The sequence below is a fragment of the Nymphaea colorata genome, chromosome 11 (genome assembly GCF_008831285.2).
Source record: "Nymphaea colorata isolate Beijing-Zhang1983 chromosome 11, ASM883128v2, whole genome shotgun sequence".
In the NCBI taxonomy this organism is placed as follows: domain Eukaryota; kingdom Viridiplantae; phylum Streptophyta; class Magnoliopsida; order Nymphaeales; family Nymphaeaceae; genus Nymphaea; species Nymphaea colorata.
Genome location: NC_045148.1, coordinates 18,197,560 through 18,214,484, shown reverse-complemented (window position 1 = coordinate 18,214,484; position 16,925 = coordinate 18,197,560). Strand labels below are relative to the sequence as shown.

Genomic DNA, 16,925 nt, shown 5'->3' with positions numbered 1-16,925 from the left:
AAGTGGTACCTATGTTTTTCCAAAAGCCGACTCATAGGGAAAGAAAAGTAAAAATATTTACCATGCATGAAGATCTTCAGTGAAAATTAGACTTATTTCAATTTATCATGTTGTCTAAATATAAATTACAACGTTTACTTTACAAACAAATGCTATTAGTACTCACTGTATAAAAAAATGTCATTTTCCATCAAAAATTAGTGCTGACTCTGATATTAAACTGAAAAAGGTGAAGACTGTTTTGAAAGGTCAAAACTTATTTAGTTGTTAATTAAAGTTATAACTAAAAATAATTGCTTAATAAAATTATCCCAGGCACATGGTTTTCTCTTCAAGTGAGACATATTAATTTCGTTTGAAGCTTCAAATGCATGAACAGCGATCTTCTTTTAACTAAGCTGCCCCATAATGAATGTACCATAAATTGTCTGTTGTTTCCATAGGAGGTAGTGAAGGTACTGCTTTGAAGGAAGATGGCTCACACAAACACGTACATGCTGCCAACCAAAAGGCTTCATTTAAATGTGAATATGATTAATTAGCCAACTGTATATGTTCCCTGTAAGCAACATGTGTTGGGAAAACCCTAATTTGAATTTGAACTTAAGAGGTTAGCACAGGGACTACTTGCTAGCGGACAAGTGGTCGTAGGTCCTAACGCCATCGTGGCGCCTTAGAGGCCCTCGCTAGTGGACAATTGGCAGTACGTCCTAATGCAACCGCGGACCCTCCATGCACTTGTGTAGGTGAATGCTCTTAAGCTTCTAGGGTTTTGTTTTCACCTTAATTAATTTTTCAAAGGAATTGTTTGGAGGTACAGTAAGATAAATTAGCCAGTAGTGGCGGCAGGCGCGGAGCCAGAAACTTTTAATGAGATGGGTTGAATTAAAGTTTTTAAATTTTGACTAAGGCCGAAATATCATTTTTCAAAATTTTTATATAAAACAAGTGAATTTTTTTAAAAATTTACATGTAAGTTTTTTGAAAAAATAAATTTTAAGGTAGGGTCAAGGTTTATGCGGGCCCTACCTTGGCTCCACCCTAAGTGGCGGAACTAGAAATCTAAGCCATAGACACAAATATGTGAAATTATAGTTGGGCGAAAGCTAGCTCTTGGATATTTGCACAAGTTGCATGGGCCCATGTCCCCTGGGGTGGAGCAAAGGTGGGGCTTGCAAGAGCTATGGCCGAGTATTTGAAAAACAAAATTATATCTGCTGACAAATTTCAAAAAATTTAACTTGAACAATGTAAAAAATTTGAAAAATATAATAGCTCCCCAAAAAAAAAAAAAAAAACCGCCTCATCACCCCTGCATGCCTCTCTTAACTCATATCTGGTTCCACCACTGAGAGCTGATCCATCCTTTCACTTCAAAATAGCATCTCCAAGCTCCAAAACAAGATACCAAGCATAATTTAGAATATGGAGTACATTAATGGCAAAAGGAGTCAATAAAAAAAAACTATATATGTCAAATATATTGAACTGGCACTTCCATGCAACATGCAAATGAACAATCATTTGTGAGCATGGCAAACATATGGCAGTATAATGCGAATGTGGATGTCAGAAAGAAGGAACCATTCTTTCTTTCATTCAACTCCTTCTTACTAACCTTATGAGTGAAAGATCCTCTAGTAAAAAAATAAAAAACTATGTTTTCTCTTTTCTGAACCTAGAGAGAGAGAGAGAGAGAGAGAGAGAGAGCATATTTAGATTGAACTTACATGATCTAAACTTGCAAGATTTCTATTTGCTTGTTTTACTGAGGATAATGATACCAGGGAACAAGCTGCATATGGTACTTATACATAGCAAGAGGTGGATCATTCAAGTTGGATCACTCCCATCATGGTATATTCGAGAACCTCAATCATGGCGCCGAATGCCGGATCTAGAATGGCCCACTCTCGATCTTATGTTCATCCAAACAGGAGATCTGAGATCTTGAATTTGAATTCCTGCATTTCTCATACAGAATCATGGTCTTTTGTTTCGATGTAGGGTGATGGTCATAGATCTATGAATGTGGATTTGGAGGTAGGGATGTTAACAAATTGGATCTGATTTTATTGGATGTTCACATATTCTGATTTGAATGTACATAAAGAGAGGTATATAATGTATCCAAATTCAACTTTTGTTTTCTCATCCGAATCCAAACACCACTTTTAAATACACAAGTGCATCCGAACTGCATTATGATGTGTTAATAATTTACATTCAAAATGTACGAATACTCCATGTGAGCAAGAGGAGTATTTCATCTTATATATTCGGCTTAGAGCCGGAGCCTGTGAGCTATACATCAAGGTGATGTCTCTGCTATGCTTCAACTTACATATTGATGCCCTCATTCCTTTTACACAACAAGGAGTTGATGCTATGAGAGCTAAAAACAAAGATTAACTACTAACCTACCCTTGCCCCGTATCTTGCACCAATCCCTCTCGAGGATCAAAATATATGAATATTGAATGCAAGAAATTTGTTTAAAACACTGAAACTTGTATTTATATCTGAGTATGATCGGATATTTATTCAACAACGAACCTGAATTCGATTGAACATCATTTCCTAGATCTGAATTTGATTTGATTTCTTCATTGATGTTAATTTTTTTCATATCTCACGTTTTTTTTTAAAAAAAAAGTCAGTTGGATCTTCAAATCTGAATATGATCAATTGACATCCCTGTTTGGAGGCTTAATTACAAGTATTAAAGCATTCATTAGTTTTAGAAAACCAACCAAAATCAAAGTTATTAGATCCGACTTTTTTTTAATTTTGATTTGGGTACAGGGCTTGATGTACATGCGTGCCATGTTTGTTTTATTTTGAAAGAATGAATGAAAAGTTAGTGAGAGACAATAAGCATAAGAAAAGTGCATGTAAATTTTGCTTAAAAAGTGGTCATATGAAGCGGGTGAGACATCCTTCGCCATCAAAGCAAACGCGGTGAAAAAAATAAATTAAGAAATGTAGGTTGAAGAGACGGGCGGAGAACGGGTTGGTGCGCCACCGGCGGAGTCGGAAGTCGCCGTCAGTGGCATAGCAGTGATTAAAGTGGAAAAAGGAGGGCATTTGACTAATAAGGAAGCTCCGGGGGATAGGAGGCGGTGAATAGAACCAGGGGGTTAAAAAGGCCTGTACGTTGGTCAAAACTCTTTAAACTGCTAACGCTCCTCTCTCTCTCCTTCTGTTTCTCTCTCTCTCTCTCTCTTTTTCTGTTGCTGCGGAACAGAGTTAGAGGCAGACTCGCTCTCTCTTCCTCTTCATTCGAGGACCTTGGAAAGCTCCAAGGCGGAGGTCCTGTGGCGGTGGTCATCCGACGGCTGGGGGATCCAACCTGATCGGACTTCTGGACGTGTGTAGAGAAGGCAAGGGGTTTCCTCTGAATTATACCAATGGATTCTTATCATGTTCTTCTCTCTCTCTCTCTCTCTCTCTCTCTCCCCTACCCAAATTGCATCTCATGTTCTTTTTGTTCGACAATATGTTGAGTGGTACCGCTGATGTTTGTTCGTATAATCTGTAACTACAATTCTTCGTGTTATTGTTATTGCCTCTTTGTTTCTTTTTTGTTATCCCATCGGCCCTTCTTGTTTGAGTGGTCATTCTATGATTGTCAGTAATAAACTTCATTGCGGATGTGATTTTTGCTAATTTTAATTAAACAACAACTCGTATGTCATTTAATTTGTTCATTTTCTATTGAGATTTTTAAGTGCGATGGTGGCGTTTCTGGCTTATGAAGATGGATGGATTTCAGAATTTTTAATTCATCGAAACACAGTTTTAGTGATGTTTCCGTTTCAGATTAAGGAGGTGATTTGATTTCGTAACCATTTTCTGTTGAAGAGTTCGTCTTTTCTTGCTTGTCCTTAGCCTGTTGCATGGAGACTGTACAAACGCGGACACGGTAGTGTTCGAGACATTTTTCCTTCTTATGTTCTTAAAACCTTTGTTAGGTGGTTTTGTATCGGTTCTTAATATAAATAATATAAACTGAAAAATACGAATAATCTTACGTACGTTTCATAGCAGATGACATGGTATGTCACAATCCATAGTGTCCTAAGGCGGGTTATCAAATAACATCTTCTTCTTTCTTGAATTTCTGCTAAGCAGTGTATTTTATGCATGAGTAACTCGTTTAGCTGGTTGATGTCATGTACCAGTGTCATAAGCAGTTTGACTATGAATCTTTGTGTTCGACCTCTTGGTTATAACAATTAACAAGGGCAATTTAAGGTATTTACCGTCTAAAGGCCAAATTTACCTTTTTCTATCTTTCTTAATATTTTTTTGAATTTAAATTCAGAAACCCTTTTTTACATGTGAATTTGCTCGGCATTTAAGCAATTGAGAAAAGAAAAATTTGAAGGCGCATGAGGAACATTAACCTGATGCTAAAATGTGAATGCTTCTTTGATCTTTTCTGTCGATATGTTAAATAATCTATGTTTTAGATGTGTCGTTATCCTTGAGCAGGATGGATTTGTTGTAATGTTTTTAAGTTATTCTGGATGCCCTTCTGTTTCCCCTTCAGTGTAAGCGGGACAAATTCACATTATAGCAGAGACAAACAAAAAAAATGGACATGCATCTGTCTTTGTCTCTTTGCAAATGGGGTTCTCATGCTATTCTGTTCTTGTTACTCAATTTCTTATAAGGCGCCAATCTGTTCAAACTTGCTGAGCAGGAAAAAGGCTCCAGTTTCATAGCATGTTGCATCTTCTGCTGGTTTCACAATGATGTAACTTATTCCGAAATTCATCCACTTAAGCAAGCGTTCATATGGTAATTGTCTGAAACGGAAATTCAAATTACAAGGTGGAGTTTAAACATGTCTGAAGTGATGGTAATATCAAAAGGAATTGCAAAAGGAAAAGGTAGGTCAGTGAAGAAGAATAAAATTTGACAAACTCTTGATTTGAGCAGCAGGAAAAAATGTAGTATTTCTTCCACTTGACTGCATCACTGAAATTGCAAATATTTTTCCAAGGGATTATTTCTTTTTTTTTCTATTCTTTTCCTCTACATCTACACTTCACTGCCTATCAGCCTATGGCTCACCTATGGGGTTGCTCTGTTTATGGTTGCTTCAAGATTCTAAATAATGGTTAATCAATGTATACCCACAACTCTGGTGTCACTTGATGCTCTAATTTAAAGGTAGTTTATTCAAGATGTTGTACTAAGTCAGCTATCACTGATGTCTTTTCCATCTAATATCACTTTTGGTGTCTCATTGGAGAGCTTGTAGTTGCTAGACAAAATTCTCTTTGAAGCTTTGTGTAACCTGCTGCATCCTGACATTATGCTTTCTATTGACTCCGTAGGGTGTACTGCTGAGAGCTGCCAATGGAAGCCAATGGTTCCTACTCAGTGAGAAGAGATAAAGTTAAAGGAAATGGTGACCTAAAATATTCAACTGATGTGAATGATATTGATCCCTGGACTGCATGGGCGTATAGGCCTCACACCGTTACTTTGTTGTTCCTCGGTGCTTGTCTTCTTATGTAGGTTTCTTGACTTGTCAGATACTGTGGTATGCATTGGTATTTTATTTGTGATGGCTGAAGTGTTCACGCTGAAATTCTATGTCTTGATCGTTTCTGCTAAGTATATGATGTTTTACATTGTCATTAACATTGTTTTATTATTAACATATTTTTGTACTTCTTTTGCTCAGTATTTATGTGAAATGGCATGTGAAAATAGGAGGCCAAAGAAGCATAAGGATATTGCTTGTATGGAGTCATGTCAAATAATACAGAGAAATGAAGATGAGTGTTCATTATGGAATGTTTTGGCAGACAATACAGAAAGATGATAATCCGTTTGGGTTGGACTTATGGAATCATAAGTCTGTAATGTCACCAATAAATTTTGATTGAAAAGACGAACTGATCTACTACAAGTGTGCAGAAATAAAAATGTATTTTCTTCTGACTGATACAATTATCAAATATCATGAATCTCACCAATTTTTTTAAAGTTAATACCTAGTTCCATGCTGCTTGACCAAAGCCACCTAATAACAATTTTAATAAACTGTTCTTTTTGTGAGCCTTTACTTTTCTGCTTTATTAAAATGATTCTTTAATGTATTATTTAGTTCAACCTTCATTGATTACATGGAAAATATTTAGTGATGTCTGTTTATGTTGGTTGGTCACTTCCTCACAGCTGGTCCAGTGGGGTTCTTGATCCAGAGAAGGATTCAGTCCACGATGTCATCACATCTGTGAAAAGGTGTCAACTCTTTTTTCTTTTGTATTTGGAATAGATTTTCAATGCAATTCATTCGCTTTATGTTAGGAAGTTTTATTTAAATATTGAATAGAAGTTGTCAGCTGCCACTAGAGACCATGTTTCCAATGTTTATTGGTTTGGCATTGACACAAAGTACTAACTGCAGTGACAAATACATATTCCGATATTGTCACCATCTAGCAACAAGCCAATAATATTGGTCAAATCTCCTAAGATTTTCAAGATATCACCAGAATAGGAGTATTGTATTATTATCCCGTGACGTTCTCTATGTTTTTGAGTTTTCATAGAATCCTCTGAAGTTTTTTTGCTTTTTATCATATTTTTTAAGCATGTGATGTTTTTCAATTTGTTTCTTTTATGTTTAAAAAAAAAACTTTTTACTTATTTCTTTGTATTTTTTGCAAGAATGATATTAGGAAACTTGTCTCGATTTTTTTTTTAATTTTTATGTTTTAGAACTTCCAAGAATTTCCTGGTATTTTCACAAAAAGGTCCACATTTTTAAAAAAATCCTAAAAAACTTTTTTCCAGAAATGTCTGAGAATAATATTAGTAACTGTGGTACTAACTTAATCTAACCAAATAAAAAAAGTAATGCACTTTTCCAAAAAGAGTGCCAGATGTAATGTGTCTTTTAATGTGGTTTCTACTTAGAAAACCATTTTGTTTTGTGATTATTATTTTAATGACTATGTCCGTCAGTCAGACTGCAGTGGATTTTCTGATACCTTTCTTTCAAAAGCACTCTTGATATGTGGTTTAACGTGAGTTTGTTTACCATATTCCACAGGGGGGTCTGGGCAATGATTGCTGTGTTCCTTACCTACTGCTTGCTTCAAGCACCTTCAACGTATGTCTGTTCTCTTACTTTAGACATCTTGTGCATGTACCTGAAGATCATTATCTTGAATTTTTTTACATTGGTTTGAAGGTGAAAAATGACACTGGTGTGTTTAACTTTATGATAACTTTCATGAAGGTCTGTCTGTTATTTTCTGTGCTTTTTTTATCTGTTCATGCTTATTTCATTGATTCCTTTGATGTTCAAGATTTAGCATGACTGATTCCGTTTGTATTTCAAGATTCTGGTGCTAATTCCAAGGAGGGATTTTTCTTTAGAATTTCCTGAGACTTGTGAGGCAGCATTTTTCTTTGGGCCACAGTTTGAAGAATTGTAAGTGGAATCAAAATTCACAGCCATGATTTCCAGATTCTTGAGTTGTGGCTGTTGGTGACATGGTCACCCTGATCACAAATTTAAAGGATCTTCACTTTCATAGGGTGCATGCAGGAATTACAGGAATTTTTTTTTGAGAATCGCAGAAATCTTGAAGGTAGAATTAGAGGGTCAAAGCAAGCATATGCTTACTTGTATAAATCTCGAGTCTGCTGTCTTGGTCTTTGCATGTGTTTTATGTCTATCATTCTGAAAATCATTGAAGATGATGGGCTGAGAATGGTCTAAAAATAGTGTTACATGAATTTCAATTTTGTTTATTCTATTGGCTAAAATAGTAGTATACCTGTTGAATGAAGAGTTTAGGTGAAAAAAAATGTCTCAGTTATGCTTATGTTAGGTTAATCAATAAAATCAAGTGTATCTTAGCAAGATTCTTGGGCATGCATGATTGTGAAATGCTGGTGTTACCTTCAAATAGTTCCCTTAATTTCAATATGAGAGTAGAAAATGCTGGTGATATTTCTTGATGGTGCCTTGTATCACATGAACATGTATTTCAATCATCTTCATTTGTAGATACGATATTGCGGTTATTAAAATAGCTCCAGAAGCAAGACTAAAGATGCATAAACATTTTTGCAGACTATTATTCTCATCATTCAACTATAATTACCTTAAGTAGTCTCACTATTGTTTGAGCTCATTTCTATTCTTGCGGACTATTATTCTCATCTGGCAGCTTGATGTTAAGTTGTTTTGCTATTATTTCAGCTTTTAATTTCTTGGATTGAAAGACTGCAGTAGCCAAAGATGGGGTGTTAAGTTTGCTTGCTGACACCGGGTTTGTTTCATCGTTTTGACAGAATACTAATTCGACCACACCCAGCTATCTGGCGGCTGGTACATGGAATGGCTATTATTTATCTCGTAGTTCTCACTTTTTTACTCTTCCAGGTTTCTTCTCTTTCTGTTGCATCAATTGATAAATTATGGTACATAACCTATTGTAATCATATCTCTGCAGTCATGGTTACATGAATACTTGATGCTCGTGTACGTAGTGATGCAAGTTGAATAAAGCATATGTTGGTCCGATGTGAAAGCATGCTCTTCTTTGCCTTATTTCTCTTATTTTCTAGTTTCATTTTCATTTTTGTCCACCCTGACAATCCTTTCGGAGGTTTTATGTTGGAGAAGTTGGTTAAGTAGGTGGGATCTTCTCCTCATTGGGTACTTCTCTCCCTTGTTTTTTATTCTGGTTTGGCTTCCTTTGGTATTTATTAGCATTCAATAATAGCATAAATTCTCCTTTTTCTTCTATGCTAGTGTATGCCTCTGAATTCTACCTTTCATCATAGTATCTGCTGAACAAGCGACTGGTAGGCTTGGCCTAAGCTTCAAGGCCTATGAGCCTTGTGTCTGACACCGTTTGATTCCATCCATTAAAATTTTCAATGAGGATAGCAGATATGATTTGAATGTTTGTTAATCCCCTTTATCATTTTCAAATCTGAACTGTAACAGGACTTGTGCTGGTAGAGAATTTGGGTCAAACCTGACCTACTGACACCCTTGGTACCACCCAAAAGCTAGTCGCTTCAAATTTGTGCCTTCTCCTGAAAGCAACTAGTATGACATTATAAGATTGAAACTTACAATCGTTTTGGCATTCCCATAGAAGATGCTTACAAGATATTTTTTGTCATTTCATGTATTAGTGAATTGCACATGAGTCCTTGACTGTCTCTGTATTGTGTCTGTGACTCTGTTAATGTGCCATGCTGTATGTGTGTGCACGTGGATGCATGCATGTAAAATGTGTTCAGAACATGCTTTAATATGGCTTTGGCTTCCAAAGTGAGAAATATGCATGTCTCTGTGTCAACTTCTTTTATTTCAACAGTGCAATTGTGCTTGTTATCCTTTTAAGTTCATACGCTTAAGAGGGTATGTTCACTATAGACTATAATCTGCAGCATTTATTAGTTATATTTCCTTGATTTTTTTTATTCTCATTATGTGTTCCTCTCAACCAAATATATTTTGAGAGGGTAGTTCACATCCATATGGTGACTAGCACTGGAGGATTGGCTTCTATGTGCAAGGAAAACTTGAAGGGGCTTTTTGGTCCCATTGTATATCTTTGATGAAAGAAAGAGAGCATCAAGTTTACTGTCTTTTAAAAATTGTTTATTTAATCACTATTTCATATTATAAATCCTTTCTCCTCAAAAAACAAAAAATTGTGTCTGCAGCAACGTGATGATGCTCGACAGTTCATGAAGTTTCTCCATCCAGACCTTGGTGTTGGTAAACTACTTTTTGTAATATTGCATTATCTTTGGAAATTTTTTTCTCTATTTAAGGAGTTTAGGAAGTTTCTGGACTTGTTCTTGTGGGAACTGAAAAGAGTATGAACTAAAAGCCTTCCCATTATTTTTGCAGAACTTCCAGAGCGTTCGTATGGTACTGATTGTCGCATTTATATATCAGATAACCCAACAAGCAGGTTTAAAAATGTTTATGTATGGTGTCTCCGTTTACCATCTTATCCTTCTTCTTTTGGGATTTAGTTGTTTCTTTCCTTGTAATGATTCAATGAAACTGCACAATTCAGCCTTTCTTTTTGCAGTCCACTGAGTTCAGGTAGTTCTTCATTACAGGAAACATTGTTTGATGAGTTTGTTCTTGCTCACATCTTTGGATGGTGGGGCAAGGCAATAATGATCCGCAATCAACCCCTTCTGTGGGTTCTATCAATTGGCTTTGAAATGATGGAGGTATTTCAATTAAGCATCTTGGGTGAACATCTTTTGTAGCTTATGGGTTTTGATCTTCATTTTGCTTGAAACATATTTCATCACTTTTTGTTTCCATTGCAGCTTACATTCCGACACATGTTGCCCAACTTCAATGAATGTTGGTGGGATAGTATTGTATTGGACATACTAATCTGCAACTGGTTTGGTTAGTGATTTGGGAGTGTGTTTTTTTTTCGATGGGATGAGTGGATATTCCACGGTCAAATTTTTTCTGTTTAACAGTTCCTTTGTATGGAATTGTATAGCATCTAGCTTCGGATATGTCATGTTCCTATTTTGCCCTTCCAAGTGGAAATTGTTTTATATATATTTATCGACATAAGTATGTATGGACCTAAGTTTTATTGTGCTTCATTTTTTGATGATCTATTCTGAGTCTTCCTTGGGAAGTGGAAGAATTGAATCTGCAGCTTTGAGGGCATTAGTGGAGTTCAATTGGTGACATGTCATAGCCTCATTGGTTTTTGCTACTTGTCTATAGACTTTGAGTAATCGTCCTGCTTTTCTTTGGTTGTTTGCAATTACTTGCTCGTTTCTACACTAGTATTCTTGAACGAGCCTCTATATGTGCTCATGCTTTTGATTGAACCAATTTGATGTGACATAATGCCAGTCGTGGTCTACAGCAAGCAAACCCTTTGGAGGCCAGGTCGGCTGGGGTATATTGACTTAAGATAGACTTGTTGCTACTATTTTTTTGGAAATTTCTTATTGACTCTGTGGATGTTTAGCATGCCTCCAATTTGATTAGTATAGTTGCCAAATGGCTGAAAGCCTGAAACTTTTTGACACCCTTTCCCAGCCTTTTATCTGCTCTTGTTCTTTTTCATTACAGCAATGTCTTTGAAAGTCGGTGCTATCAGGTTTTATTTCTTGTTGTTCGTGTATAATGTTTGATATCTTTACATCAGTACAGACTGGGGCATTCGTGTTTACTTCTGATCTTATTTCTGCCTTCCAGGCACATACATTTCCAGGCCTTGGTGGATATCTTCATTTTTCCTTTATTGTCTCCTATACTTGGAAAATCCAGGATAAAATCTGTAATCTAATAAATTAAGTTGTTCTGTAGCTAATTTTAGGTGGCATCTTTTGTAGGTATTTGGGCTGGAATGCGCACTGTGCGGTACTTTGATGGAAAAACTTATGAGTGGGTGGGGCTAAGTCGACAGCCCAACATTATGGGGAAAGTATGATGATGTTGCTTTCATTTTTTTTTTTTTTGGCTTATTTTATTTAACCTACATTGTCCAATGTTGTCTGCATCTGTTCATCCGAGTTCTTTTGGATGTCACTATGTCTATAAGCCTATGAGATGGCCCTTCAATGTTGCTTGCTGTAATGAGAACCAAAGAATATTGTGCCCACAGAAATGCTTTAACTGGTGCAGAGTTCTTTAAGAGGAATATGTCTAACTGGTGTGCTTGCCAGTGCATGAAAATTATTGAGCCTCAGTTCCATCTCTCTCTCTGTCCCCCAACTCCCCCCCCCCCACCCATGTTGCCTTCTACAGTCCTGCAATATGAACGTGTGCATTTTGCTAGGATAGAGATCATGTAAAACACTAGGTATGAAATTTTATCTTTTCTGGCATACAATATCTAATTACATGTCATTTCATAATTTTGAACACCGAAGATGGCACTTTTCTTTTGGCAGTCCTTTGTCAATTGATTGTTCTTCTACATGATTGTAAGGTGAAAAGAACATTGGGCCAATTCACACCTGCACAGTGGGACAAGGATGAGTGGCACCCTTTGCTTGGTCCTTGGAGGTTCATTCAAGTGCTCACATTATGCGTCGTTTTTTTGACCGTGGAACTTAATACCTTCTTCCTTAAATTCTGCCTGTGGATCCCTCCTCGAAACCCAGTTATAACTTACAGATTGATCCTCTGGTGGCTAATTGCATTGCCCACTATTCGGGAATATAACTCCTACTTGCAAGACAGGTCTATCTCTCTCCCTCTCTCTTGTGCCTGTGTGAGGATTTGTAACTGCAATCAGCCTCTTATATTTTCTTCTTGCTTTTCAGGAAGCCTGTTAAAAAACTGGGGACATTTTGTTGGCTTGCACTTGCCCTCTGCATTGTGGAGCTTCTCATCTGTGTCAAGTTTGGCCGTGGTACATAATTGTCAAGCACCCTTCTTGTGATCTTTCCAGATACTGTTTTACTTGTTTGTCTTATTTGACGTAACTATGTTTTTATTTCATGTGAATATGAATGACAGGCCTATATCCCGAACCAATGCCTTCTTGGTTAATAATTTTCTGGAGCGCGGTTGGCTTTGCACTTGTCCTCTTCGTTGCTGTATGGTCATGGCAACTCCACCGTAGTTTGAGGAAAAAAATTCAGTGACAGACAGAGTATGCCCATTCTTTCATCCTTTTTTCTCTTTTCCGAAGGGAAAGCTTGTAAATATTCATGTTCATGTTTGTATATCTCTTCAAATCTCTTGAAGTTGTTTGTAGTTCCAAAATCATTTGTTCGCGCTTGCCTTACTGTGCGGTTCACTGCTGTTTGTTGAAAAGATGAAAATAAAAGCAATTTTTCATTTAGGAACTGAATTTTGACCATAATCCCGAAAAGTGCCTTCATTTTTCAGTCCCTTGATATTGCCTTCACTTTTGCTGACAATTATTAAATAAAAATTCAGTTTTATCGTCGCTCCAAAATAAGCCACCTGAAACGATGGTGGTGGTGTTTTCTGATAAATGTGTTTTTTTTCAGTTTAATAAGACAATATCATATTTTTCCATCATAATATTTTTCAGAATATAAATTTTTATGTGCGTCGGCTCAGGATGATTTAACTTGAAGCTGCTATTTACCAGTTGTCAGCAGTGCGCCAAAATACAAGTCTTGCTTGCCTTATGCTAAGATTTCATTTGCCTACCGAGTCAAAAGTTATCAATAAACCTCTTTCTTGTCAATTTGTGTCCAATTTCTTAGTGGGTAGGCTTGGAAAATTTGTTTCTAATGACGTGAGTAAGCGCGTAAGTTGATAAGGATTGCTTTCCAGGCAAGCTCTGAAATGCAATCAACCATGTTCGCAATTTCCCGGAAGAAGTGGAGTTACTCCTTCCTAATACAGCGATCATTTTATTACGTAGTTCATAAAATTGTACCTTTTTCATAGCCTCGAAAGCACACAAAACAGCCACCCACTACATCAACTTCTTTTGTGTCAAAAAATTCCCTCCCTCTCTCTCTCTCTCTCTCTCTCTGAGCCTCATCCGCCGTCTTGGACCATCCCAATGGATTACGTAGGCAAGCCTATATAGTATTTATGCTAAAAGTTCCATCCCAATGGACAAGCCTATACAGTATTTATGCTAAAAGTTCCGTCTGCCATAAGCCAATAACCCAAGCATGTGGGAATGCTTGGTATTTAAGACCAACCATCTGCTCACCCTGCTGCTCAACGGCTTAATGTCCTTCCTCCTCTTCATCTGCTGCGTACAGTTTTTTCATAATTAAAGTCACATTTATTTAAATGTGAGGTTGCTACCACTATCAATCCAAACCCCTGGTGATTGTAGTTTCATGTTTGATAGCATGTGACATTTTTAGTGTACGATGGTAGTAAAATTCCACTTCTATAATGGAATTCCATGTATTCAAACACCCGTTTATTGTCTTTATTAAGAAAAAAGTGCGGTAGGTTGCTGATGAAGGAAGGAGGTGGCTGGCTGCCTACTCCCCTCCATCGATCATGTGCAGACTTCCACACTGCCTTCCCCTTTCCCTTACTAGAACACCTTTCAATCTTAATCAAACTTAAACAATCTTACCTATCTCCGATGTTTTTGCTTGCTTAAGATAAAACAAACAGAAGCCTTTTCCAACCCAAAGAAACTCATTAACATAGTAAATTGCCAAAATGATAAGATATTTGCTGTATATGTAAGATTCTTCCTCTGATTGGGTGTTTGTCTATGTTCCCATCAATTTTTCTGCACCAATTTTTCTTCTTTTTTGGCTCCTCCCCCTTAAAAAAAAAAAAGAAAGACAATTATTCACTCGATTGAAGTTGCTTTTTCTCCCCATCTTTTGACTTTGTTCAGCCATGTGACTCTGCAAAAGGCATTACTTAGGCAATTAAATTAGAATGCACTGAATAATAAACTACAGCAAGCTTTTGTCAGCCAGATCATAACAGATTGTTTCAGCTTGATTTATTTATTTAATCATGCTCATGGCGGTCTTAATTAAGGAACAGAAATATTACTTGTTTAATTTAGTTCATGCATCGCACTTTATCCAATCATATAATTGGATCCCATCCTTCCCATTTGAGAGTTACAACCCTTGACTAGCCTTTAGGAGAAGTTCATCGTCATCTTTATCTTATCCATCTTACACAGTAAAGACCAACACAGATTGGTTTTTTCTTCCTGTGCTTCTTTCAACCATTCATCACAATGGATTAGACGACCCTCATGAGTGAGCTGGGTGAATATATATATATATATATATATATATATATATATATAGCTTGAATAAGGTCTTTTGGTTGTGCAGGTGAGATTTGGAGATTTACAAGTTTCCAAAATACTTGGATTTTTAAATATCCAATCGTTATAACATTTATGGTTGGACATCAAATCAATTGGCTTAAGAATATAAGGCTTTTGATATGTAAATCATATTTGTGTGGCCGTTTATATTTTAGCCGACGGCGTGTTTGATTGCCAGGAAAAATGAGCATAGATCGAGGTGCAGATGTTTTGTTTTTTAGCTGACGCCCTAACTCCCACTAAAAGTCCCGAAAGGAACACATTCTGTGTGTTGAACCAGATGAAAAAGTTCTAATTTGTCTAAATCAGATTTGAATAGGTATTTTATGTAGACACTTTCTCTTTTTGGACAAGTGATTAGAGCAATCAAATATGCCCTTAGGGGTGTTTGGTAACAGAAATGTTGCATTTTTTGAGACATAATGTTTTAGCGATACATGAATCTACCCAAATATTTAAAACAGATTCATGAAACACCCTATTAGGTGTCCTGTTAAATTCCATTTACAATTGCAAGCAGGTTAGACAGATAGGTCTATAAGAGGGTGTTTGAAACGGTGGAATTCACTGTAGCAGTGAAACTTTACTCTCATCGTAAAACAAAAACCCCATGCTTAATCAAACATGGGATTTGGAACCCCGGGGTTTTTAGGAGGTTCTGGTATTATTGTACCAGCTTTTGACCTATATAGGTGCGACTTTTCTTATAGATTTGCAAGGAGGCACTTCTTCTTCTTCTCACCTCTCATGAGCGTTGGAAACCTCATCAACCCAACACTCAGCACAGGTAGGAACTTCACTCTTCTCTCTTTCTCTCTTTCTCCTTCCCTCTCTCTCTCTTTCTTTCACTCTCCTTTTTGCTATTTGGCTACGGCGCCATCCTCCATCTGCGGGTGATTGTGCCGCTCCATCTATCCACTCTCTCTCCACCTCTCTTATTTTTAGTTTTATTGTGTAGTTGTCTTGTATATTTCATTTTTTATTTCTGATTTTGCGGTTTGTTCTTGTACTTAGAGAACTTCTTGTCGTCAAATTTTGCTCTGAATTCTCATTTTATTGGCCCCTCTCTCTCTCTCTCTCTCTTGCTCACATAATAGTGCTGGGTTTGGCAAGACGAGAAGCCAATCGGCCGTTGTCTTCTTCTTCTTGGCCGTTGTCTTCTTCTTCTTACCCCTTGTGAGCATCTAAGAACAAGCAGAATGTGCTTCACTCTTGTGAAGCTTTCCATGTTGCTCCAAAGTGAGATCTCTCTTACAATGATGGGCTTCCCATCCTTAAGGAGCGTTTTGGCAATATGAACAGTTTCTTATTGTTCCCTAAAAATTGGGGATGTTAACAAAACTTTTTGTTATGATATTTCATGAACAATGACTCAATCTTCAGGGCAGATTCATTGGACAGTGCCGCCAAACAACCCTTAAAAGGGCGTTTGATAGCCACAATAGTCGATTTTTTTTATCAAACACTGCTTGTAATACATGATAAACACGACAATAATTGAATAGGAGGTATAAATTATCCTCTGTTCCATACTGTTCCGATCACACCTCCCTCTCGCCCTCGAGGTGCTGCCACCTCTTTCTCTTTTTCTCCTTTTTTCGTCTGTCTCTGCCCCCGAGCTGCCCTCGCCCTTTCTCTTTCTGAGTCTTCCCCTTGCCCACTGCTCTACCCCTTTCTCCTTGCTCTCTTTGTTGCTCTCTACGCTCATTTCATTGCTGCAAGGTAGAGAACACGATTGAGCAGGTGGCTCGACAGAAATGAGCTGGCTGAAATGGAGAAGTTGAGAGACAAGATGAAGGAGCATGAGATCGTATGGAGACGCATCACTTAGTGAACTGTCGTAAAGAACTAGAGATAGTAATACGGCATGTTTTGAATGGAAGCCCCATTCTCTTGGTAGTGATTTAACTTATTAATGCTGATATGTTCTAGATTTGGTTGTGTTCATGGTTAATTAAATTGGCTGCAAACTGGAAAAAATTTTGTTCGGAAAGTTCTGCCTTATGCTTGTCGATTATGTTCTCTTGTACCCAATTGCGATTTCTCCCTTTTCCGTTTCCTTTTTCATGTGATGATATTTGTGCATAACTATAGGAAAAGGAGTGCATTTTCATT

General features: G+C 37.1%; 1 protein-coding gene across 1 annotated transcript; it reads left to right on the top strand.

The window, feature by feature from the left end:
* The first annotated feature begins 3,176 nt into the window (after positions 1-3,176).
* On the top strand, positions 3,177-12,857 carry LOC116264166 (CDP-diacylglycerol--serine O-phosphatidyltransferase 1-like). Its single transcript, XM_031644231.2, has 13 exons — positions 3,177-3,383; positions 5,349-5,528; positions 6,199-6,264; positions 7,079-7,138; positions 8,332-8,422; positions 9,724-9,778; positions 9,914-9,993; positions 10,132-10,248; positions 10,351-10,435; positions 11,389-11,480; positions 11,988-12,241; positions 12,325-12,413; positions 12,521-12,857. Exons 2-13 carry the CDS (start codon positions 5,371-5,373, stop codon positions 12,646-12,648), a joined length of 1,275 nt encoding a protein of 424 aa, XP_031500091.1. The 5' UTR covers positions 3,177-3,383; positions 5,349-5,370; the 3' UTR covers positions 12,649-12,857.
* Positions 12,858-16,925: the final 4,068 nt, after the last annotated feature.

Coding starts and splice junctions, on each gene's coding strand:
- LOC116264166 (XM_031644231.2), top strand. CDS start 5,371: ATGGAAGCCAATGGTTCCTACTCAGTGAGAAGAGATAAAGTTAAAGGA. Junction 6,265..7,078: donor GTCATCACATCTGTGAAAAG/GTGTCAACTCTT, acceptor CATATTCCACAG/GGGGGTCTGGGCAATGATTG. Junction 10,436..11,388: donor ACTAATCTGCAACTGGTTTG/GTTAGTGATTTG, acceptor CATCTTTTGTAG/GTATTTGGGCTGGAATGCGC.